The following is a 25,288-nucleotide window of genomic DNA, read 5'->3' as shown; positions in this document are numbered from 1 at the left end:
CGAGGTGACTAGGTTCTGTCTCGAAGAGTACGTTCATAACATCGATATATTTACAATTTGCTCCTTCGTTTTTATTAACAATAGTATCTTATACGCGTCAACGAGGTATACAGGAATGTGTAGAGGACTGATATCGGCATGTAGAGCCAGCCCTAGCGGCGTTAAGGGCTTTGATACATGAATTACCGTAATCACAGACATAAGATGTAAACTTTAGTTGAAGGACCAATCAGGATTTGCCATAATTTTGTGCCTTAGCAGGAGATAGAACTGCCAGTAAATCCAATCATATGCAAAGATAGCTAAGATTCATTTGATTAAAATCCTAGTTACTCAGGTCGAACTTATACAATAACGTTGATCTTTTTTTAATTAAAAAAATCCGAAAGTAATATCTCAATTAGACTTTTAGCTTAAGTTTACACTTTACATCTACAGTTACGGCAATCCATGTGCGAACGTCGTAAAAGATTGTATATAATGCGATCGCACGTCTTAAAGTCATAGCACTAGTCTACGAATCGACTATGTGCTCAGTTCCTTCGTGTAAACTCATAAAAAATGAAAAATTTCATTGAACTCACTAATGAAACTTTCATTTCTCACGAATTTACGCGAAGGAAACGGATACATAATCGATTCATAATTTATTATCTTAAAATAAATTAAATAGTCACTAATATCAGTTATAAATATAACTGAATAATTTCAGTAGTATACTATAATTGCGAATCAGTGTATATTCATTACAAATTAGTGTATATTAAATAAACAAGTTAACAAATAATAAGTTAAAGAGAAATTCGGCTCTAAGATAAATCAGTTTAAAAAAAAAGAAAGGCGCTCCTATAAGAGCCAGACACAGATGTTGTAGTGCTATTTATATGAGAAAAAATATAATTACAATATATACATTTCAATCCGATTTGGGTCCTCTTGAATAAAATATATAGAAAGTAATACTAGTCAATTATATAAAGGTTAAGTACAAAACAACAAACGCAATCAATTAACGCACGTATATACAAAAAGTTCGCTGGCAACAAATTAATATTAATGTCAAAAATAAAATGGATTAATATTAATGTGAAATATAAAAGTTCCCCTCCTCCACATGATGCATCCTTGATCACTAACAACGCTTAAAGATGATGCAGTGTAGACTAAGGTGCAAAAAAGTTACCCCAAAATGCCAACGAGTAGAAAAATCAAAATTTTTTTTTCATTTTTTTGTTCTTTATTTGAATCTGAATAATAAAGGAGAAAAAGTAAAAAAACTAACTAAGCACCGCAATATACGAAGAGAGATATCCTTTATAAATTGTAGTAATTTAAATGCCGTTAGACATAAGAAATTATATGTTTACTTGATTTTTAAACCGTCGTTGTTGATCTGACAATGTCGGAGCGAATACTCTGAAGTGATATAATCAAACCCGTGTTGTAACACTGAAAATTTCTAATAAGAGTTCGCGAAGTCAGGGAAAAACGCATAATACATAATATTAAAATTTAAATTTATTAAGAATATCCGAGTACCGCTGACCAAAAGACTCTGTGTTAATTTGATTTTTAAAATCTTTTTCCTTTTATTTCTATATATATATATAAAATTTCTGAAATCAAACGTTTAAAATAGGAAAATTCAATATCAAGAATTTCTACGTTATTCCAATCAAAATCATGATTGTAATCAATTTGGTGTGCTTTGTCTATTGAAAGTAATGGTGAGTTATTCACTAGTGGCCTACGGTGTTCGGAAATTCTTATCTTTAAAAATATGCTAGTTTGATCCACGTATGACATATCGCAAAATATATACAATTTAACTTGTAGACATTATTTTGCATCGTCTTCTGCAGAGAATCCTTATGCACTTTGATAAAATAATAAAGTTTAACTAGGCCTTTAAAGGCTAATTTTATATTTTCAGTATCAATCAAAGATTTAAAATTTTCAGAAATTCCACCTAAATAGGGAATGATGAAGAAAGAGTTTATGATTGTTATAATCTCCACTATTAGTCCCTAAAATATCGGAAACTTTTTTGAAAAGTAGACGACTTAGACTAAGTAGACTAAGTAGAGTACTTTTTTAGTAGTAGTAGTAAGAGGAAGACAGCGTTTAACAGACTTAAATAGCAAATCTATCTAACTAAGCTATCTAACAAATAGCCATTATTTAATAAAGTATTAATGACAAACTTAATATTCTTACCGTGGTGCTTAGGGTGGCTCAAAAGAAAGGCTCTATCAATTAAACCGTAAATGATGCCTATCTTATGACATAAAGAATGGAATAAGTGAAAATTGAGGAATCTCTCTGAAAAAGTTGATTTATGGAATTAGTCAAATGTCAAACCTCCATTAGAAATAGTCATCGTAATGTCTAAAAAACTGAGGCAACCATTGGTTGATTTTTCCACAGTAAATTGTAACCTTTGATGATAAGAATTAAAAATGTCTAGAATTGACTCAATGAATTGAGGAGGAGAAACCAAACAGATATCATGAACGTATCTGGTGAGAAACGGAAGGGATATAGGAATCCTATTAAGTGCCTTGATCTCCAAATCATGCAAGACTATGTCTGCAACGATAAAAAGCAATGGAGACCCCATAGGACTACCGAAAGTTTACTTAAAAATTGTGTAATTAAATTTAAAAAATGTAGAATTCAGAACAAACGAAACCGCAGAACTCTCTCGGAATTTTTATATATTTCTCAATAAAAGCCCAACGATGTCTAAGACCCACAATAGCCAAGTTTGTAGGTATGTTTGTAAACAATGAGACAGCATCCAAAGAGAATAGATTATAATGTGTTTCAATCTTAACTGACTGAAAATTTGGAAATAAATTCTAAGCTGTTAAGAATTCTTCAATCAGGCGGTGGAATACTTTTATAAATAATTTCATGTAAAAATAACGATAGACTACTAATACAACGGACTATTAATGGAAGAGATAATGATACGTAATGGACAATTCGGATTATGGATTATGGATTCGGATTTATGGATTTTGGGTAATCCATAAAACGCCATTAGTGCAATTTAAAGATTTATACGTAGAAGTTTTAATAAACGACATGGATTTCCATCTAGTAAAAATATTGTGCAGATCATTTGTCAATTTGTCAGTAGGATCGTGGTCAACTCTAATGTAAGTTGTTGTCATTAAGAAGTAGCATCATTTTTTCTAGGTAAACCTCTTTATTCAAGGCAACGGTAATATTTCCTTTGTCCGCTCTGGTAAAAATAATATCAGAGTTTTGTTTAACAAACCTTTTCATAAAGTAGTAATATTTAATAATGGTATTATGTGTCTCAGAATAACGAGTAGAATTACTTAAAAAACGTTTAATAAGATTCGCGGAATTGTTACTAATCAAATCACGATGTCCTCATCAGATCATTTTATGAAATTAATGGGAGGTGTGGAGGGAGAGAGGAGGAGAGAGGGGTGACAGGGAGTGTAAGAGCGAGAGAGGAGGGGGAGGAAGTGGATCTGAAATGGGAGGAGGTGAAGAGGGTGATAAAGAATCTGAAAGCAGAGAAAGCAATGGGAATAGATAAGATTCCGAATAAAGTATGGAAATATGCAGAAGAGGAAATGGTAAAATGGGCATGTGAAATATGTGGGAGGGTATGGAAGGGAGAAAGTTGGCCGGAGGAATGGAAGGAAGGTATTATAGTTCCAGTAGTGAAGAAAGAAACAGGGGACAAAGTAGAAGAATACAAGGGAATAACGGTGATGCCATCATTATATAAAATCTATGCGGCAGTATTGGCGGAGAGGTTAAGGGGGGAAGTGGAGAGAAAGGATTTATTATCGGAAGGGTAGGCAGGTTTTAGAAGAGGAATGGGGACGATGGATTTGATATGTGTTTTAAATTACTTGACAAATAGACAATTGAGGAAGAAAGGAGATAAGATTATAGTGGTGTTTATAGATTTTAAGGCGGCGTTCGACTCGGTGGACAGGAGAGAGTTGATAAGGGCGATGAGGGGGCGAGGAGTGAGGAAGGGTTTAATACTAAGAGTGGAGATGTTGTGGGAAACAAAAAGCAGAGTGAAAGTGGAGGAGAGGGTTGGAGAAGAGTTTTGGATGGAGAGGGGGCTAGGACAAGGGTGTTCCTTGAGCCCCGATTCTATTTAATATTTTAATAGCAGACTTGGAGGAGGATTTGATTAAGAGGGGATGGGGAGGTGTAAGATTGGGAGGAAAAAAACGTACTCACTGCCTTACGCGGATGATGGAGGAAAAGTGTTAGCAAGAATGGAGAGATACGTGGAGAGGAAGGGGTTGGAAGTTAACACGGAAGAAACAAAAGTATTGAGATTTGGGAAAGGTGGAGGGAGGAGGAAGGGGAAAAGACTGGAGGAAGTAAAAGAGTATAGATACTTGGGTTACACGATGCAAAGGAATGGAGGGCAAGAAGCACATATAAGGGAAAGGACGAAAAAAGCAGCACTGGTAATGAGGGAAATATGGGGAATTGGGAAAAGAATTTGGTGGAGAGATTGGAAAAGGAGAATATGGTTATATGATAAGTTAATATGGGAACATGTGGAAGCAGTGTGGGATGAGGGAGAGGAAGAGATGATTAGTTCACAAGAGGTGATACAGAACATATTGGGAGAGGAGGGTGAGGGGGAGGAGTGGATAAAGAGGTTAGAGAGGGCAAGAGCAGGGGTGGGTGATGTGGATTGAGGGGTGGGGAGTGGGACAGAGTGGTAAAGAGAGAGAGAGGGTGGGAGTGAAAAAGGGAAGGAGGAAAAGGGGAGAAAGAGAAAGAAGAAGGGAGAGAGGAGGAAAGGGGGAGAGGGAGAGAGAGAGAGAGGGGAAACGGAAGGACCGAACGGAAGTGGGTGGGCACGGGACGCGTAGTATAAGGCGTTTAGTGGATAAGTTAAGATTAAGATAGTTATAAGTAGTTTTAAGATATAAGAAGATGGTGGAAAGGACAAATAGGGAGAAGTGTGTGTGTGTGTGTGGCGGGTAGGAAGGAAGAGTTGTAAGATGAGTAGAGAATTGTAACCCCGTTGGGGATCAATAAAGACATTATCTATCTATTAAAATTATGATTGCGTTCAAGCATGAGTAAATTTTCAAATTTTTTATGTAATCTAGTCACTTCAGTATTGTAGATTCAAGTCAAACAAGCAGACTGAATAACAAAATTCTTTCCTGATGTAAAGCGGTAGAGATATTTAAAGTTTACATAAAAGGTTACGGGAGCTAATACACAGATGTTCTAACAATTTATAACCGTTTGTTATTTCTGTTTTTAAAACTTTGAAGACAAAATTGCGATTCAATATATGGAGTCTTCTAGTTGAACAATCATTAAAGAATATCAAATCTGAACGTGTCAAAAACGCAAATGTGGAGGAATAGTGTCATGTATTAAACATTTCTTTAAAAAACGTAAATGAATTCTAGTTTTTGTCAACCTTATTTGCAAATTGACCAATAATTTAAGATTGTATGAGTGGAAGGATCAAACAGGAAATAGATAAAATTGAAAAAAGAAAGGAAACGTGGGATGAAAACACGCATTCTGTCGCTCACGTGACAAACAATAAATAAACAGTAACAAGTTAAAGAGAAAATCGGCTCTAAGATAAATCAGTTTAAAAAAGAAAAGAAAGGAATCTATAAGAATCAGGCACAGATGTTGTCGTGTTTTTTATATGAGAAAGAATATAATTACAATATATACGTTTCGATTTGGGTCCTCTTTAGTAAAATATATAGAAAGTAATACCAGGCAATTATACAGAGGTTAAGTACAAAACAAAACACGCAATCAATTAACGCACGCATATACAAAAAGTTCGCTGGCAATGGATCAATATTAATGTCAAAAATATAAAAGCACCCCTTCTCCAAAGTTAACGCCGTGCATCCTTGTGTGCATCCAAAGTTAACGCGGTCTTACTTTTCTTTTCAAAAAAGTTTCCGATATTTTAGAGACTAATAGTGGAGACTATAACAATCATAAACTCTCTTTCTTCATCATTCCCTATTTAGGTGGAATTTCTGAAAATTTTAAATCTTTGATTAATACTGAAAATATAAAATTAGCCTTTAAAGCTCTAGTTAAACTTTATCATTTTATCAAAATGCACAAGAATTCTCTGCAAAAGACGATGCAAAATAATGTTGTCTACAAGTTAAATTGTATATATTTTGCGATATATCATACGTGGATCAAACTAGCATACTTTTAAAGACAAGAATTTCCGAACACCCTAGGCCACTAATGAATAACTCACCATTACTTCAGGTAGTCAAAGCACACCAAATTGCTACAATCATGATTTTGATTGGGATAACGTAGAAATTCTTGATATTGAATTTTCCTATTTTAAACGTTTGATTTCAGAAATTTTATATATATAGAAACAAAAGGAAAAAGATTTTAAAAATCAAATTAACAAAGAGTCTTCTGGTCAGCGGTACTCGGATATTCTTAATAAATTTAAATTTTAATGTTATGTATCTTGCGTTTTTCCCTGACTTCGCGAACTCTTATTAGAGATTTTCAGTGTTACAACACGGGTTTGATTATATCACTTCAGAGTATTCGCTCCGACATTGTCAGATCAACAACGACGGTTTAAAAATCAAGTAAACATATAATTTCTTATGTCTAACGGCATTTAAATTACTACAATTTATAAAGGATATCTCTTTTCGTATATTGCGGTGCTTAGTTAGTTTTTTTACTTTTTCTCCTTTATTATTCAGATTCAAATAAAGAAGAAAAAAATGAAAAAAAATTTTGATCTTTCTACTCGTTGGCATTTTGGGGTAACTTTTTTGCACCTTAGTCTACATTGCATCGTCTTTAAGCGTTGTTAGTGATCAAAGATACATCACGTTAACTTTGGAGGAAGGGAACTTTTATATTTGATATTAATATTAATCCATTTTATTTTTGACATTAATATTGATCCTTTTTATTTTTGACATTAATATTGATCCGTTGCCTGCGAACTTTTTGTATATGCGTGCGTTAATTGATTGCGTTTGTTGTTTTGTACTTAACCTTTGTTTAATTGACTAGTATTACTTTCTATATATTTTACTGAAGAAGACCCAAATCGGATCGAAACGTATATATTGTAATTATATTTTTTCTCATATAAATAGCACTACAACATTTGTGCCTGGTTCTTACAGGTTTCTTCCTTTTCTTTTATAAATTTAGTGTATATTGACTGCTTTCAATAATGTTTCACTGATTCACTTTAAGAGAGTAGTGCTACGATTGTAAAACGTGCGAACGCATTGTAGACGTCACATTTTAACTCGTCGTCGAAAAATGAGGTCTGACAGACCCTACGTATTTCATCTCTTTCTTTTTAATCTTTGAATAAATTACTAATAATTTATATCTTAAGATTTTTTCTGTTAGCTCTCTGTTATTAAATCTCAGTATTTCACAGAATCATGAAAGATATCACAAGGTTTAAAAAATTATAAAAATACAAAATAAAAAAAAAATTATAAAAGTACAAAACAAAAAGAAAAGAAGAAAAATCACCAGATTCCATCTTTCCAATGACAAGTTAAGTGTGTTTTCGGAACTACTCGTTACACAGGGCGATTTAAATACAGAGAAAGCGATACCCGCAATCGCGTTTACATCGAGGTCAAATCGATGAACCAACTGTGATATGTATCCAATTGTCGAGGATTCACGAATTCCTCGCTTTCTTGAAAGCTTTGAATATCGAGATATACAAATAGAGCTTACCGCGGAGCGATGAAACGAACGTTGCCGTTGCTACTGATATCCTTTGGAGCTGGACAGACTAATTTATAAATACGCGAGGATAAGGTCTCTCGCATCAAAGTACCCTGCGTATCGAGTCGATGAGCCCACGCTGCATTTGCGAAATACACTGCATATTAAACAGTCCATATCGCGGCGCATAATTCGCCTCGTGATTCGCTCGCTTGATCGGTACCACTCACGCAAATCGAGGAACGAAGGGAAGTTTAAGGTCTATTAGGCGAACGAGGAGGAACGTTTACGTAATCCAATCGATTATTTCGCTCTGATGACAGAATTATACGCTATGCAGAACTTATAGGCCAAAGGATAGGTGGTTTCTATAGACAGGTGACCGTGCCTCTCCGTAATAATAGCCCGCGCCTCTATACTTACTTAACTCCCTTGGCCCGTATCAATAGTTGTTACTTGAAACTCGTCTCGCGTGGGATGCACGGATCCGTATTAATAGTTGTCACCTTGAGTTTGACAAATTGAAACTTGTCTCAAGTGGTTTTTGTTCATAATTAGATACAAGCTTTTCAGACGAGCAATATATGTGATATTTATATCTGTAATTGCGATTAATCTGAAAAACTTTCATCTGACTCTGAATTCAAGTCTGAGTATCTCACTAGAAACGAGTTTCAGGTAGTAATAACTAATACGAATCTCGAGTTAAGACTTTAATTAATAGTTGTTATCTATAACTTATCTCATGTGAAATACTCGAATTTGTATTCACAGTCAGATGTTTCAGTTGACACTTACGGTATATATGACATAGAGGTCCATATTATTAGTCGTTGAAACTTGTCTCATGTGAGATACTCAGATCAGAACTTAGAACTAGATTTGAATTTTTTAGTCAAATCTCATTTAATATTCGTCTAATTCTAAATTTATAGCTAATTCTAAATTTATAGCTGAGTGTCTCACTTAAGGCAAATTTAATATCAAATAGTCATTTAATATTCGTGACATTATACAGAGTATTCATCGTAAGGATATTCGTTATTTTTTTTATCAATTATGATAATTGGGCAGGAAAAAGTTTTAGATAAAATTCATTAGTTTTTAAATAAGATGCAATAATAAAATTTTCGAATGTTTTCTTTTCGTAAAACAATTATTAGGTTATTAGGTTATTAATAATTAGGTTATTTTAATTTTTTTTTTTAATGGAAAGATATTTTTTTTATAGTAAAAAGGATGAAAACAAATTCACTAGTAACTCACAATGTTATTTTTATTAACATTTAACAGTAAAAATACAAACAGAAGATAACGTTTGGAATACAATATAACGAAGAATGTTAGGTGCTCAGAACATATTCGAAATGTAATTTATTTTCTGCAACACAAAACTCTGCCTTTTGTAACAGAGTTTTATATGTCATATCAATAGGATACTTTGATTTAAATTTCTGTATGTTTGCTTGTGTTATATGTTATTGAAATTCTACATTATTATTTTGTTGCGCTCTTTTTTGCTATGAAATAGCAATAAAAATAATATTATGAGTTATTATTGAATTTATTTTAACTTTTTTTACAACACTACAATAAAAAAATATGATTTTTTTGAAAAAAGTGAAGATGATCTTGATATTTTATGAAAAAATAATGATTTTTTAAGTTTTTGTTACATCTTAATAATTAATTGCATCTAGAACTGTTTTCTGTCCGATAAATGTAACTGGTAAAAATATAGTGGATACTGTTACGGTAAATACACCCCGTATTTGTCATCGTGATTCAGCTGGAAAGTTCCTATCTAATTCTTTATAGCTGAGTGTCTCACTTAAGATAAATTTAAAGGCAATTTAACGGCAATTAATACAAGTCTTAATTTGTTATAGTGATTAAATTAAAAAATTCTCATTTAATTCTCATTTAAATTTGAATTTAAATCTGAATATTTCACTTGAGACGAATTTCAAATAATTACTATTAATATGGACCTTAGGAGTTAAATTTCAATTTTTCACGTTTTTCAGTTGAGTCACGTGATATACGTGTTATTATATTTGCAGTCGCGATTCCACTGAAAAGACTCACATTTAACTCAGAACTCAAATGAAAATATCTTCACTTGAGGTAAATTTCGAATAACTACTATTAATATAGGCCTTACGTCTTAGCGCGCGCTGTACGCGTTATACGCGCTCCTAATTTTCGTTCCCTTTCGTGAAGAAACGAAGAAGTGACGCACATTTCATCAACGAAACAGAACAGTGTTAAAACTGTATTTTTCTTTGCGTGAAATTGAAATTTATTTCTCTATACACTCGGTCAAACCAAGTCACAGCAGATCTCAGCGGGTCATGGACGAGCATGGCATATGATAAATTCGATCTAAATTTATACATCACATCTGTTCTCTCTCTCTCTCTCTCTCTCTCTCTCTCTCTCTCTCTCTCTCTCTCTCTCTCATTTTCGCTAACTCGCATTTTGCGAACGTTTTCGTGTCACATTCGTTGATATATATGTCGAGTCTCCATATTTCTTTCGCTTTTTCCGTGCTTTCGCTCTTATGAGTACTTCACCGACCTCCAGCGACGCCAACGTGTTTACAGACACTCCTACCACTGTAACGTTGCTAACGTGTTCCTTAACGTAACGTTCCGCGAAGCCAACAGATAGAAAATCTGATATGCTACAAGTGCTACGTTGACTCTCGTGTCGGTCTAGTGGCTAACTCTAGTAAAAAATTTCGACTACGAAGACGAATACGGGGATATTCGTTTGGAAACATCCTCAACGTCATACACCGGGTGCCACTTAGCGTCGGACATTACGTCATTCTCCTGGGTCGTCCCATTTTGCTTCCTCGGCTATTCGATCGAAGCAATTCGAGAGGAACATATACTGCAAGCACACCACCAGATATAGATTAAGCGCGTTGAGCTTATTACGTAAACAGGCGAAAGCGCAGAAGAGGGAAGAGCTCCATGCTCTAGAGTCACCGTACTTACGTAAGGAGTGAACACTTTGAGCCAACGCGGTGGACGATTCTCTTGGCGGGTGTATTGGAAAGAGAACGCCATCCCGTCCTCGTCCACCTCCCACCGAGTGATGGTGTTCCATTGGAACTCTACTACCTGCGACTCCAACGTGCCGTCCTCCTTCGCGGCGTGCAATTTAAATGCCGCCATGCCCACCGCCGCCACCACGTGACCCTCTTTCCTCGAATCGCACGTGCAATGCGGGAACACGATGTCGCCGTATCCGTTCAGTTCCCTCGCCAGCTTTAAATACTGCACATAAACGTTTTTTCTGATTGGTAAACAAAACAGAAAAGAAAGGAAGAAAGAAATATGTACACAAGTATTAATAACTTTGATTTAGGAAATTGCATCTTTCTAGAGCGCATGTTTTCTTTTTGTGGATACACTGAGAGAAATTATTCGATAAGAAATTAACAAATGGGTATTTCCGATTAAAATACCGATGAATTTTTGTATCCGGTCAGGAAACATCTAATGAGAAATATCGGTTCATAATTTTTTTATTGGTTTATTTGATGAAATCCATTATGATCGAAAGTATTCGATTAAATTTAATCGGAAATATCCCTCTGTTAAGTTTTTATCGGGTAATTTCTTTCAGTGTAACTCTAAAATAGTGTTACTTTATGTGTTAAGACTATCATGGTAGTTGTGTATGTACACACGGAAAATAAAGTAAAATAGGAACGAATGGAAATAAAAAAATAATAAATGCTAATAAAAATCAAATTTATATTCAATATAGTCTTATATTTAATACGGTAGTGACGAGCCAAAATTAATTATAGCAAATAACAAATGCAAACTAAAAATCTACTCTGGATTAGTGATAAATATAAATTGCAAATTTACTAAAAATATGTTCCTATTTCTTGTTTTTTTCTTAGGAATAATATGTTTCTAAACAACAGTAAAATTGCGATCTATCAACAGTAAAACTGCGATAATTTTTACGCATCACACCTTGCGACTTGACTTTTATTAGTCCTTTTTATCTTTTAGATTTAATTTTATAATTATGTAATTTAGGTTTAGAATTTAGAATGTTAAAATCTTTTTAATTATTTACGTTTAAATGAAACAATGAGGCTGATAGACGAAGAATTGGTGCCTTTGATATGTGGGAATGGCGCAGAATGTTAAGAATACCTTGAACTGCGCATAGGACTAACGTATCAATACTTAATAAAATACGTCTTTCTAGACATCTATCAAGTACGATATTTTCAAGAATACTGAAATTTTTTGGCCATATACAGCGTACTGACAACGTGGAACGACTTGTGGTTCAGAGAAAGCAGGAGGGCAAGCGGAGGCGTGGACAGTCACCGACACGTTGGGTTGACATTATAAAGAAACTTCTGCAAAAGAATCTTGGTCAGGCTATCCATGATACCAGAGACAGAGATGGATGGCAGAGTATGATGAAGGAGGCTATCTCTAAATTGGAAACGAGCTAGTCGAACTGAGTCACAACACATCTGGCAAGATGTTATGACTAAGAAGAAGAAAACAATAAAGATTGTTTGTCTACAATGAGGAAACACTAAGGATTAAAAATTAATCACAATAGATAAAAAATGTAGACCGAAAATCTACTCTGTATTAAGGATAAATATAGACCACAGATTTTTTGAAAGTATATTTCCTTTTTTTTTTGTAAGAAATAATATATGTTCCGAACAGTAGTAAATTTGCGATCTACACTGTAATTAATTTTTGTACACCATCACGAATCTTATCTTTTGAATTTAATTTCAAATGTAGTTAATTTTAATTAATGTGAAGATCCACGCATGGTGTTTCTATTGCACATATAAACAATCTTTATTGTTTTCATAAAAAAATTAATAATTAAGAGTGTAGTGATCAGCGGACATAAAGAGCAGACGGCACAAGCTACGCGTGCCTTAGACCGTGCGCAGCACGGCGGCTTAGGCCGCGCGCAGAAGCTTCTCACCGCGCCGTTAGGCGGTGTACTAGGGCTTCCCAATTTTCGAAAGTAAATTCTCGGTCTAAAGTAAATTGACACAGTATATAAGGCAGTAAAATCGGCGGAACACTCAGCATTTGCTCATCAAAGTTCGAGGTCTCATGAGAGGAAAAAACTCAATTTTGCCAATAGTGCTGTAAAGCGCTCACGCTGTACAAGCGTTTCACGTTGCACCAGCGTATCACACTGCACCAGCGTTACACGCTGCACAAACGTCTCACGCAGCACAAGCGTACACACGGCAAACAGAACTTGCAGAGAAGACAACAACGCAGGCACTCCAACAACGAGCAACAAGGAACTGAATTCTTCGGAGACAGAACGGAAAGGGAACCACCAAGTCTCCTATAGGAATGTAGGGGCGAAAAGAAGACTTAAAAGACAGGCGTTACAAAATATAAAGAACCAAGAACACTGACATACTAAATATATGTATATATAGTCGAAATGTATATAGATTTAGTTAAGGTCTCAGCAATCATTCTCCCTCCTGATCCGAATCACGTAACCACTAGCCCCATAAAGTATATAAAATTAAATAATTTTATAAGTAGATAATTTCGTTTTAAACTTAATTTCAAAGCCTTCAATTATTCATGTTTAAATGAAATCAATAAAGATTGTATGCAATGTGGAAAGTTTGCGTAGAAGCAATTCAGTGTCAAAGCCCAAACGTACCTCGTGCTTCCTGGACGCGTCCTGCAGAGCTTTCAACTGATACAATCTTTCACCGGCGGTAATGTGACCTCTATTGACTTCGTCGACCGTCTGCCAGAATATCCAAGTTAACGCCTGCTCGCTCAGAGGCCTATTTACATTGAAGAGCCACCTCCTTATCGCCAAACACGTCGCACTGGCAGTCGAGTAATTCTGAATGTATATAGTGTGTGGGTGCTCATGCGGCTGCAGCTTCCGCTCTGAAATGCATCGACAGTGTTTTATACGTCGCAAAGAGGCGCTATTAATAGTGGATCGCATGGAACGGAACGGAAACGCTCATGGCGTGTTGGTCAGAACACGTACCGAAATTGTATTCCACAATCTCGAAGAGATAGAAGTACTTGGCGGTTTCCGAGTCCAGCCCGACTCGGCAGCAAACCGCGTCGTAGACATCCTTCACCGATGCCGCCTTGAGGACCGTGACAGTGACGACTTCGCGATCCGGCAGGAGAATCTTAAGATCCACCGCCGGTCCTTGATCGTCCTCCTCCAGTCTGTCGGTCAGGAATTCTTGCATGGCGTCGCTTTCCGCTATCACGCGCACCGCACAGACCTTCTCCAGGTATTGCTCCAGGCCGCGTCTTCTCGTGTCGAGCTGTTGCTCGCTTAGTCTGAAACGCAAGTGAACAAATTTATTAACACGTCAATTGCCACGTTAATTATACGAAAATTATTTGAAAGCTCAGATTATTGAATTACCAAAAAATACAGCAAATAACCAATATAATTCGAGACGTGTTTTTCACTTTGTTTCATTGATCCTTTATTGGCCGTGCGACCGATTTTTCGAATGCAATTAATTATATTTTATATGTAATTTAATGAGACGCTGTAATATCATAAACTACGTTTACACAGCAATCTAAAACCAATTCGGTAACACCCAATCTAAACAGCGTAAAACCGATTTAATTATTCCCGAGATGTTATGACTATTCATACTAAGTGTCGCGTAAATAATTATAATTATTTTCTTATGAATTAATATAACTGCGAAATTCTTACATAAATTTAATATAAGTATTAATCTGTCAATCGACATGATAGCACGAATAGTTACAATATCAAGAATTATCAAATTCTGTTAACCATAAAAAGAAAATCTTAATGTAATATTTAGATGAAACGATATCTATGCGATATATTTCTACTACCGCGAATAAAAATATTCGTCTGAGTGATTACCTGTATTAAAACTCGGTTGGAATACGATCGATTAAATAGAAGCTACCTACAGTTTTACTGTTCTTACAATTGAGTTTTTGTCTGGCCCTCAGACAACAGCAAAAGGTTACACAAATCTTTCTCGTGTAGGGAAAGATAAAAATATCAATTGCTGGACATATAGCTAATTCTGTACATTTTTATTTTTATTGTATTGGTCTTTAAATTCAAATAATTAAATTTTCAATATAGAATATATATGTATGTTACAATATATGCATACATATTTTTTTCTGTTAAAAGTTTAAATATTTAAAGATTAAAATAATTGGAATGTCCAAGATTAGCTACGTATCTGGGCATCGATACTTTTATTTTAAACGTACACGAAAAATATGCGATAAGTTCGTGTAACAGATTTTCTATTACCTGGAAAGAAAAACTTGGTTGCAAGAAAATAGGAAGATTCCAGTAAGGGATTTCTATTTAGTCAAGAGTTTTCAGTTATCTGTAATGAGTTTTAAAGCAGTTGAATCTTCAGACAAATATTTTTTTCCCGTATAAACTACGGCATCTATATGAGGAGAAAATATTATTATTAGGTTAATCCATAAGTTCGTACGGATTTTTATCTAGTTGGCATTCGCAGTATTAAAAGGATATTTCCATATAATTGGCCATTTATATACATGTATACATATGCATATAAATATATATATATATATATATATATATATATATATATATATATATATATATATATATATATAAAATATACAGGGTGTCTCACACTCTCCTCCGGGCATTTTGTGGGGACGTAGAACAGGTTGAGATAAACATAAAAGTTCTATACCGTTTCGCAATAATTATCGAAATATTAATTGTAGAAAACTTGTAAATGATCATGCAGAATATGGTAAATGAGTTATAGTAGCGACGATTGCCGTCGTGTACTTATACTTTAGGTCAAATTGAACAAAAAAGTCCTCTACTATTTTGCAAATAATCACATAGATTTTTAATTATTAATTAAAGAAGATGAGTGCATTACCATGCAAAATCTTCTTTAATTAATACGAACTTATGGATTAACCTAATAATATTATTTTCTCCTCGTATAGATGTCGTAGTTTATACGGGAAAAAAATATTTGTCTGAAGATTCAACTGCTTTAAAACTCATTACAGATAACTGAAAACTCTTGACTAAATAGAAATCCCTTACTGGAATCTTCCTATTTTCTTGCAACCAAGTTTTTCTTTCCAGGTAATAGAAAATCTGTTACACGAACTTATCGCATATTTTTCGTGTACGTTTAAAATAAAAGTATCGATGCCCAGATACGTAGCTAATCTTGGACATTCCAATTATTTTAATCTTTAAATATTTAAACTTTTAACAGAAAAAAATATGTATGCATATATTGTAACATACATATATATATATATATATATATATATATATATATATATATATATATGCTTTGACATTTCAGAGCATTTTTTGTAGTCTATTTTTTTGTGGTATATAGTGTTTAAAGAAGTTCAGTTGTTTTTATTGCGACTTGAAAGTGAAAGGCAATAATGAGTTTTTCCTATGCATTATTTTTGTTTTTTTTTTAATTATTTAAATTTTTAGTTGAAATATATATATATATATATATATATATATATTTTTTTTTTTTTTCACTCACCATATTCACCTAACATTGTCCAATTATCACTTGTTTTCTTCATTATAGAACTTCCTTGACGGTATAAACTTCGCTTTTTTAGAAGATATGAAAAATTATTTTGAACGTATCTACGTTGGAAAAGCACATTTTTTTATGAGATGAGATTTATAAAATTACGTGAAAGATAGCGAAAGATAGCGAAAGATTAGCGAACACAGAATGGCGTACATATTATTAGTTAAAATTGTTTTTAACAAGAATAAAATGCCTTTCAACTTTGTTTAAAAATTTGCACGTACTCATGAATCACAATATATAGTTTTTTCATATAAATTTTTTTTAGTAATTACTATATTTTCTAGTAGTATAGGAATAATGTCAGCAGGAAGTTTATCTTACTAATGAATACGGTAAATTTTCTAATAATACATTTCTGTTCCCAAAATATGAATTAATATAGAATATCGATATATACCTCTATTATAAAATTATATAGTAATTTTTATCATAAAATTCCCCCAATGTGTGTATACGAGTGTAACTAAATAGACTTCTAGACTACTATATAAACGTAGTTATAATGTCGGTCATCAGTAACTGTCACGGCGTTCAACTTGATAAATTAGTCTGATATCTCGTCCAATGAATCACGGAGGCGAAGGAAGACGCTCGAAATGCGCACAAGCTGCTTTGGAGCATTTTTCGCGGCTCAATTGTGTGACACGAATCGGATATCGAAGTGGTTCGTTCAGGAGACGGTTGAACGAGTCCCATTCGTGTCTGCGTGCACGATGTAATTAAAGTACATTACTGGAATGGCCATTTTCCTGGTAGCTTCGGGAAATTGAAGCCTATGAATTCCTTCTTCAGTGCCATGTGCAACGCCGCGAATTCCCGGTATCGGCGCGAGCACAAGTGCCTGCCCGCCATGTGGACGTTGAAGACTACATAACGCTCGTGTTTTCTCTCGCGGACGTGATAATCCGGCACGCTGATGGGCAGAGACCGCTTCTCGCTGTAGTCCACTGAAGCATAGTTGCTGGCCAAGATACAGCGCAATTAGTGCCATATGCTTAATCCGAGTGGCTTATTAGAGATAAGAGATTACGCGTGATCACCAGCGGTTATCGAGAATCATCTTCCGCTATTGCGCTTCGAGTGGATCTTATCGATAAGATAGTCGAGATATTGCTATTATCATCGAGAATTACACCGAACGTGAAATTAATTCTTCGAAAATTTCTTTGCAAGTTTCAATTATAGCAGCGTCGCGATTGCATTTTGATAAACTCGGGTGTCAAAGTTCAAACATCGTAAACACCCATATCTAGGTGACGCGTGAGTTTCTCAGTTTTTTGGTGTATTAGGCGTGTGCAAAAACAGTGTTGAGTATTAATCAATAAAATGAATTTTCTTTAACTAAAATAATTGATAAATCGGTCCTCAAAATTAATCCATCATCGTAAACGTAATCACGAATAATTTCATCGTTTAATAATATTAATTATATAATGTGTAATCAGTCACATCAAAGTTTGATTAATAATTAATTTCATGAATCGATGAAATCCCTTGTGATTTTATATATGATGGTTGATTAATTTTGATTGTTGACTTTCCGATTATTTTAGTCAAAGAAAATTTTCACCGATTAATGCCCAACTATACAAAAGTTTTAGTTTTTCATTTTTCGCAAGTTTTTGCTTTATTTTCATAATATATAAAGTGCAATTAGCTGTAGTTATACAGAAATAATCCAACTCACATGCAGTACATTTCGAGAAAAATAAAGATAAAAATTTGATATATAATTTCAAAAGTATAAATAGAGAGAGAACACTGAGGTCCTTCGCAATTGTCTAAGAAGTCAAGAATAATCGATATTCTTCGTTTTAAGGGCATTGATAAACTTAACCTTTGAAAAATCGATAAGAAAGACATAAAAAATAACATAACTAATAGAAAATAAAAATTGTTTTTAATTAATTTTAAGTTTTCATAAAACTTAAACTTTTTTATTTTATGCAGAATGAGACAGACTATCTATTGATAATAAAAACTAAAAAATTTCGTGAATTAGATTATTTTTGCACAATTATTACCAATTTAAATTATCAAAATATTTTCTTTTGCTTTTTATAATCCCCTATCATCTTTTACGTAAGTTTCCTACGTGAAAAAAAGACGTTGACTTTAACAATGAAAGAGACAATGAAATTGTCTATGCATAAGGACTAGAACTTTTGCACACGTCTAATATTTGCCTGATTGAGAATAATTTTACTAGGCATTTAAGAAAATATTAATAAAATTTCATTAATATAACAAGAATTAAACTTGGTGGGACTCACACGTGAATTTAACGCAACTGTTAACTGTTAAGGAAAGGCCAATAAGAGAATTTGTGCACGAGTGTAAAAATGCAATATAAATTAAAAATTAATCATATCTATCCAAGCAAATTGCAAGTAAAACATATCGCGTCCTTGTTCGACCTCTAATGTAAATTAATATGTTCGCTATCAAATATGTATAACAACAAAAATTTCTTTCTGCGTTCAAAGCTGCATTATCAAGCTAAATTCGTTTTACACAATTACGTAAAAAAAATATGGTCTGTGAGTGGAATTCAAACAAACTGATAGTGAACATGTTAACATCCGTGCACGAAAAAAACAGATAACCCACACATAAATTAAACACATTCATAAAATATTATGCGAATAATTAAATAGTAAAATAGAAAAACACAGAACAGCTAATTATGTGGTTGCCACAAATATAAAGCAATTGTTAAGTTATTCGCATTGCAACAGTGACGATATCTTATTGCGCCAACCAGAGTGATAATAAATAATAACAGATCTATGATAACAGATTCATAATAAATGTCATCCCAATCAATTTCTGCTCGCCATAACCAGATCACACGTAAATACATTGATGCAGAAATGATGTAACAAAGTAACTAAGTTATATCAATCCTATACAAATTACCATCATTAAAGACAACTAAGGAGATACAACTATGCTGCTCACAACTGTATCTTTTTCCTGTGTGCAAAAGCTCTTACTGGCCTTCCCTTTGCCACTTTTGTTCTTTTACATATCAACTTTTAATATTTTTTTAAATATCGTCGTTCTCACCTCATGTCATCGCAGGGTTCCAGCCTCTCCGCTTCTTGCGGCGTCACGGAGATGACGGTCAAGGTGAGGACGTCGCCGCCCGACTTGATGAGATCCACCACCTGCTTGTGAGTAGCGCCCTCGACGTTGACATTGTTCCTGCAAGAAGAAACGACATATCCGTATGTCACTCTTTTCCTCTCTCACGTGTGTCTCTCCCTTCGAGAGTTACCCTCGGATTACAACACGCGACACCCACTTGAATTGCGACTGCGGCGCGCCGAAATTCAGTCGCCTACGGCTCTCGATCCACTCGCACTGCAACGCAGTCATGTAACACGTTAACATGTTTCCTTATTTATCAGCCCGATAGCAGATTAATCTCACGAATTAACGGCGGCTGTTCGCGCGAAGTTATGCGCCTGCTGTTTCGCGACGTGCGTGCCGATAGCTAACGCGAGAGCGGATTTTATGCACGTGAAAGCTCGGCTCGGCTTGACTTTCGCGAGAATCACTCCGTTTCGCGGTTCGCGGTTCCGTTCTGGCCCGGTCTTCGGCCGATCTTCCGCGACGAGAGAGAGAAACAGGTAGGCCTTCGGCGAGACGTGTCGTGTCGATTTCGCGGCAAGTTGTCGTTGCGGGCGGCCCTCGACCGTTGCAGCCAGTCGAAAGGGAATAGGATACAGGTAATCGGCCTTTTTAGCGCGAGCTTCGAATTCCGACAGTGAAAGGACGGCCGCGATTGGTGCGAACGCGGAGGCACGGCTTTCCCTGAGGCCGTGGGGAATGTCGCCAGCGCGGATTTCCACGTCTGCCGGCGAAGGAACACTTGGCGCACTTTATATATTTTGTTATCACGTATACCGGGTGGCACGTCGCAAGACGTTATCTGTCGTGGACCTCCTACAGCCGACGCAAGTCGACGACTCTTCTGTTATCGCGCATCTGCGTTATATGAGCGCGCTTGTGTATTTAAAATGTTAATCAAATCCCTTATCGTATATAACTTAACATATGTTATAAGTTTTACGCACGATAATATTTTTTGCCTAGCATTCTGTATCGTTTCATTGGGCGGAAATAATTGCTAGCTTATATACGGTGAAAATTTGAGGAAGTAAAAATTCGAAAATAATTGCTAGCTTATATACGGTGAAAATTTGAGGAAGTAAAAATTCTGTCAATTTATTTTCCTAATAATGATTTATTCGTTTAACAATCGATTGTTCGCAACGATACATCGGTTACGGAGACAAAATGTTATATTATTGGATTGATTCATAAGTTCGTGCGCGCGGATTTTCGTTTAGTTGACATCCGCACATTAGTATTACGAGAATAGTTCCATACAGTTAGCAATCTATAAATATGCTTTGATAGTTGACATTTTATAATCTATTTTTTGGTATAAGTGATAGTGTTTATAGTTGCTTGTAAAAATAGCTTGAAAATGGGAGGTAGTAATGAGTTTCTCCGGTGCATTACGCTTTTTCTCCCTTCCGTACAAATTGTTAGACTTTGGCTGAAATGTTTTACCTCACCTACCATATTCACCCGACATTGCCCCCTCCGATTATAATCCGCTTCGTTCATTATAAAACTCTCTTCACAGTATAAACTTCTCTTCTTTAGAAAATATGAAAAATCACTTGAAACGTTTCTTCGCTGGTAAACGCACGAGAGTTTTGCGAGAAGAAAATTATGAAATATGGCAAAGGTAGCAAAAAAGAATGTTAAACAAAATGATACGTATATTAATGATTAAAATTGTTTTTAACAAAAATAAAATGCACTTCAATTTTGTTTTAAAAATCCGCACGAAATTATGGATTAACTCAATATTATATAAGTATTGTATAGCTCTTGATTGATTTAATATGACATAACTAAATGCGTTTTGGTCAAAGAAAACAAAATTTCTGGTCTTCATGAATTAAATTCGATCTTCAAGAACCAAAAATTCTGTTTCCTGCAACCAAAACGTATTTAGTAGAGTTATTGTCACGTTAATTCAACTAATTTTTTTTCCTTGTGCATATAAATTAATCTGAAATTTGTTTATTTTTTCTAGCAGTGTGTAGGAATAGACTGTTAATAGAGTTTATTTTACTAAGAATAACACAATAAATTTTGCTAACAAAATATACGTTTTTTAATATATTGATTTTATTTCAATATAGTAAAATCTACTACAAAATATATTTTAATAGTATATTTAAACTTTATTTTCTAAAACAAAAGTATATAAAATACATAATGTTACGAAAGGATGACTAAATGTGATTTATGAAAACAAAAAATCCTCTTTCCTAGAACTGAAACGCGATTGATTGTGTCACATTATTATGTTAATTTAACCAATTTGTTTTTCTTCGCGCGCGCGCGTACATATAAATTCTTTTAAATTTTTTCATGTTTTCTGGCAATGTACAAGAATAGACTGTTAGAATAGAGTTTTCTCTTCTTAAAGAACATAATAAATTTTGCTGAGAAACATAGACATAAAAGAAGGTTTCAGTTCGGATAACTAAACGGGAACCAGAGAGAAGAAAGATAAAAAAAACCCGCTGACGATAAATTGTCTGTTATACTATGACCAATGCATTGATTTGACTTTTAACTGCATTAAAACTTGATTGAGATAATTGAGAGTAATTGACTGATAAGTAAAAACCTTTTATCGAAATCTTTCTATTTCTACGACCGAGTTTTTCATCTGGTCCCCAAGTAACAGAAGATTCGGTTGCATTCATACATGGAGAAAATACTAAAGATATTACTTGTCTAAATATAGTTAATAGAATATTAATGTTAGTTTTTGCCCGTGCATATAAGATGATTGTAGTAACCATAGTGCACTAATCTTCTTTATTGCCTATTCATATGTGTATGAGCAATACATGCAGTGCTGTATGGTGCAACTAAACTCTACGGATTTCTCAACCATAGTATTTCTTCTACAGATTACAATAGAGAGACAGCACAATATTTCTTCGACTGAAGTGTATATATATATATATATATATATATATATATATATATATATATATATATAATCAAACATTATATTAATATATCATGGCTGTGAGAACTATATAGATGGGCAGATAATAATATAGCAACTTTCAATGCCATATCTATCTCATTTCAAATCACATAAATTTTCTCTCTAATCACCCATACAGTATATGTCCAAAAGTGGGACATAAGACGTCTTTTAGACGTCTTTAAGTTATTTAAACGACATCTGGTCTTAATAACGACTTAAAGAGGTCTAAACGACGTCTTACATCCCAGTTTTGGACATATGTGCTGTATGGACATAGAAAATATGGATATAGTAACTATAATAGTTTTCTCGGTTTGGTGTTGTTTTTCTGTGTAGTTAACTTTTTAATGATAAATCTTGCTATATTAAAGTGAAATCTACTATAAAATAATTATTAATAAAGTATAATATTAGAGCTTTAGATTGTACTTCCTAAAATGTATATATAACACACAATGCTACGGAAGAATAATCGAATATGATTCATAAGAGCCAGAAATTCAGTTTTTTTCAAGCAAAGCGCGTTCAGTTGTATCATTGTCATGTTAATTTAATCATTGATAGTTGTATCAAATAATTTCTCCGATGTGTTTTGACGGAGATTTGATTATATCAACGATATACTAATGATCAGCAGTGAATGCAAACGCAGACATTACATTCTGCGTAACGCACAAATCCACTTTTTTGCACTTTTGCACTTTTTTAAGCGTTATCTGCACCGCCGCGACAAAAATGTCGTCAACCAGCGCGAGATGGGATCGTGCCATAAGAGATGAAATAAATCAGTTATTAATGACATCGCACGTATGTATTGATATATTTGTTGGAAGAGATAACGCGTCTCGGTGAGCGAATGTGGACTCTTATGCGTATGCAAAACTAACTTAATATTTAAATATGCCGATACGCAGCCGTCTCCATCCGCTTCCTTTCTCCGCGCGATCGCACGAGAGCCTCCACCGGAATTGTACCGTGACTGTTCGAAGCTCATTTGAAATGACGCATGGCGCCCGTTAATCGCGGTTAAATGCGGAATAAGAAAGTCTTTGCATTGCCGGTTATAATGATTTGCACCTACGTTAATAGTGCGCTTGATGGGGCTTAAAGAGCGACGGTAATGCCGAGTGAATATACGCTCATTTTATAGGATGCGTGCAGTTGGCGGTTCTCTTTGCACACGCACAGTTACATTGTAAAAACTGACGTGTTAAATTTAACACATTTCATGTGTCCTAAATCATCCACTCTCATTTATATATAAATTTAACACGAAATAAATATGTTAAAAAGTAACACGCATAATATGGAAAAAATTAACACAAGAATTTAACACTTGAATACCGTTAGGAATCACAGGTTGTGTTAAATTGACATTATTTTTCATTTAATATGTCAGACATAGATTTTGTCAATTTAACATTTTCATTTCATCAAAACTATAGATTAATACTTTTCTCAAATGTTAAAATAACGTTTTATTTTAATTAATTTAACATTATACACATGTCAATTTAATACATTCGCTGTCTTCAAACTTTTTCGGTGGTCTTCCACGTTCTTCGTTTCTCACGTCAAAATCACCACTTTTGAATTTTTTAAACCACTCAAAGCACTGTGATTTACCAAGAGCATGCTCACTATAAGCTTCGACAAGCATTCGATGCAATTCTGCAGCAGTTTTCTTCAAACGGTAACAGAAAATCAATGTTATCCGTAAATCGTAGTTTCCAGGCACAAAATTCGACATGTTCAACGCTATTACAAACTATGCTGTTGTATGAAACTTGTATTGTTGTGAGTTGAAAATCTTTGTTAGAGATGTCAACAAGGAAATGGCGCCAATGACGCGGTTTGACGGTTTGCCCATCTATGGGCAAATTCCGGTTTCATATTTACAGACCTGGTATGTCACTAAAAATAAAATATTATTTTGGATTCTTTTAACAAATTAATTATTATTTTAAAAAACGTTTAAAGATAATTTATATTTTAAAAATATTTTAAAAAATTAATTATTTTAAAAAATGACATTTCTTAAAGTAACTTTAATATTAACAAGAATTAGAAAGCGAATTTTCAAATTAGTATAAACTTAGACATAGAATAACCAAATTCATTACGAAAAAATATTTTCTAAATAAATAAAAACAAACATATATTTAAACTTCGCTTAAATCCAAAATAACATTGGTGCAATCGAGCCTTTGAGAATAATATTGAGATTTTATATTTTTAATCTTCTTGTCCTAAACTTCACACATCAACACACACACACACACACACACACACACACACACACACACACACACACACACGCACGCACGCGCGCACGCACGCACAAATTGATATGCCATTTGTTAAGCATTCAAAGTTTTATAAAATCTCATGAGAAAGGGACGAACGTGGACACTTTTTGGCAATAATTTGACTAGTTAATTTGTAAAGGTTGCGTTCCTCACAAATAATGCTCAGAAAATTAATTCGCCTCGAATCGTTTATTGATGTCATGAATGGATGAGGTATTAGGGAGTCTTGCGTTCATGTTATCTTATTAATTAATAAGAATGGCAGGAACAGAAGACACACGGGAAAAAAAGATTTGTTAATATACAACTGAAAATATCAGCTACAGGAGCAAATTTTCTTGCTTTCATAGCAAAGTTACTTAGTTGTGATAGCTAAAAGATTTGCTAATATATATTAGCAAATCTTTTGCATATATATATATATATATATATATGTATATATATATATATATA

The 25,288-nt window shown here is 34.1% G+C and overlaps 2 protein-coding genes across 3 annotated transcripts in view; one reads left to right on the top strand and one right to left on the bottom strand.

Moving 5' to 3' along the window:
- Positions 1 to 298: 298 nt before the first annotated feature.
- The window catches only part of LOC116850908 (sorting nexin-27), a 46,751-nt gene continuing 21,761 nt past the window's right edge, over positions 299 to 25,288 (bottom strand). Inside the window, exons 1-7 of one of the 2 annotated variants that reach the window (XM_032829739.1) lie at positions 19,737 to 20,305; positions 19,499 to 19,636; positions 17,163 to 17,390; positions 13,816 to 14,123; positions 13,471 to 13,709; positions 10,767 to 11,048; positions 299 to 10,659 (exon numbers count right to left, since the gene is read on the bottom strand). In XM_032829739.1, the coding sequence (XP_032685630.1) occupies positions 10,591 to 10,659; positions 10,767 to 11,048; positions 13,471 to 13,709; positions 13,816 to 14,123; positions 17,163 to 17,390; positions 19,499 to 19,636; positions 19,737 to 19,825 (1,353 nt within the window). In that variant the 5' untranslated portion in view covers positions 19,826 to 20,305 and the 3' untranslated portion in view covers positions 299 to 10,590. Of the gene's footprint in view, positions 10,660 to 10,766; positions 11,049 to 13,470; positions 13,710 to 13,815; positions 14,124 to 17,162; positions 17,391 to 19,498; positions 19,637 to 19,736; positions 20,306 to 25,288 lie in introns of those variants that run through there. The other variant, XM_032829738.1, reaches the window with a different exon arrangement.
- Positions 3,564 to 4,160, top strand: LOC116850906. The gene is made up of 2 exons (XM_032829737.1): positions 3,564 to 3,799; positions 3,911 to 4,160. Exons 1-2 carry the CDS (start codon positions 3,564 to 3,566, stop codon positions 4,158 to 4,160), a joined length of 486 nt encoding a protein of 161 aa, XP_032685628.1.

Source organism: Odontomachus brunneus, unplaced genomic scaffold (genome assembly GCF_010583005.1).
Source record: "Odontomachus brunneus isolate Ranch 3 - 2012 unplaced genomic scaffold, Obru_v1 Obru_scaffold_159, whole genome shotgun sequence".
Taxonomy (NCBI): domain Eukaryota; kingdom Metazoa; phylum Arthropoda; class Insecta; order Hymenoptera; family Formicidae; genus Odontomachus; species Odontomachus brunneus.
Note: the sequence above shows the minus strand (reverse complement) of the source record. Positions and strands in the feature narration are given on the sequence as shown.

Bases quoted from the DNA above. Each gene is read 5' to 3' on its own strand.
- LOC116850906 (XM_032829737.1), top strand. From the start codon at position 3,564: ATGGGAATAGATAAGATTCCGAATAAAGTATGGAAATATGCAGAAGAG. The intron at 3,800-3,910 runs GTTAAGGGGGGA...CTTGACAAATAG, and splicing joins GCGGCAGTATTGGCGGAGAG to ACAATTGAGGAAGAAAGGAG.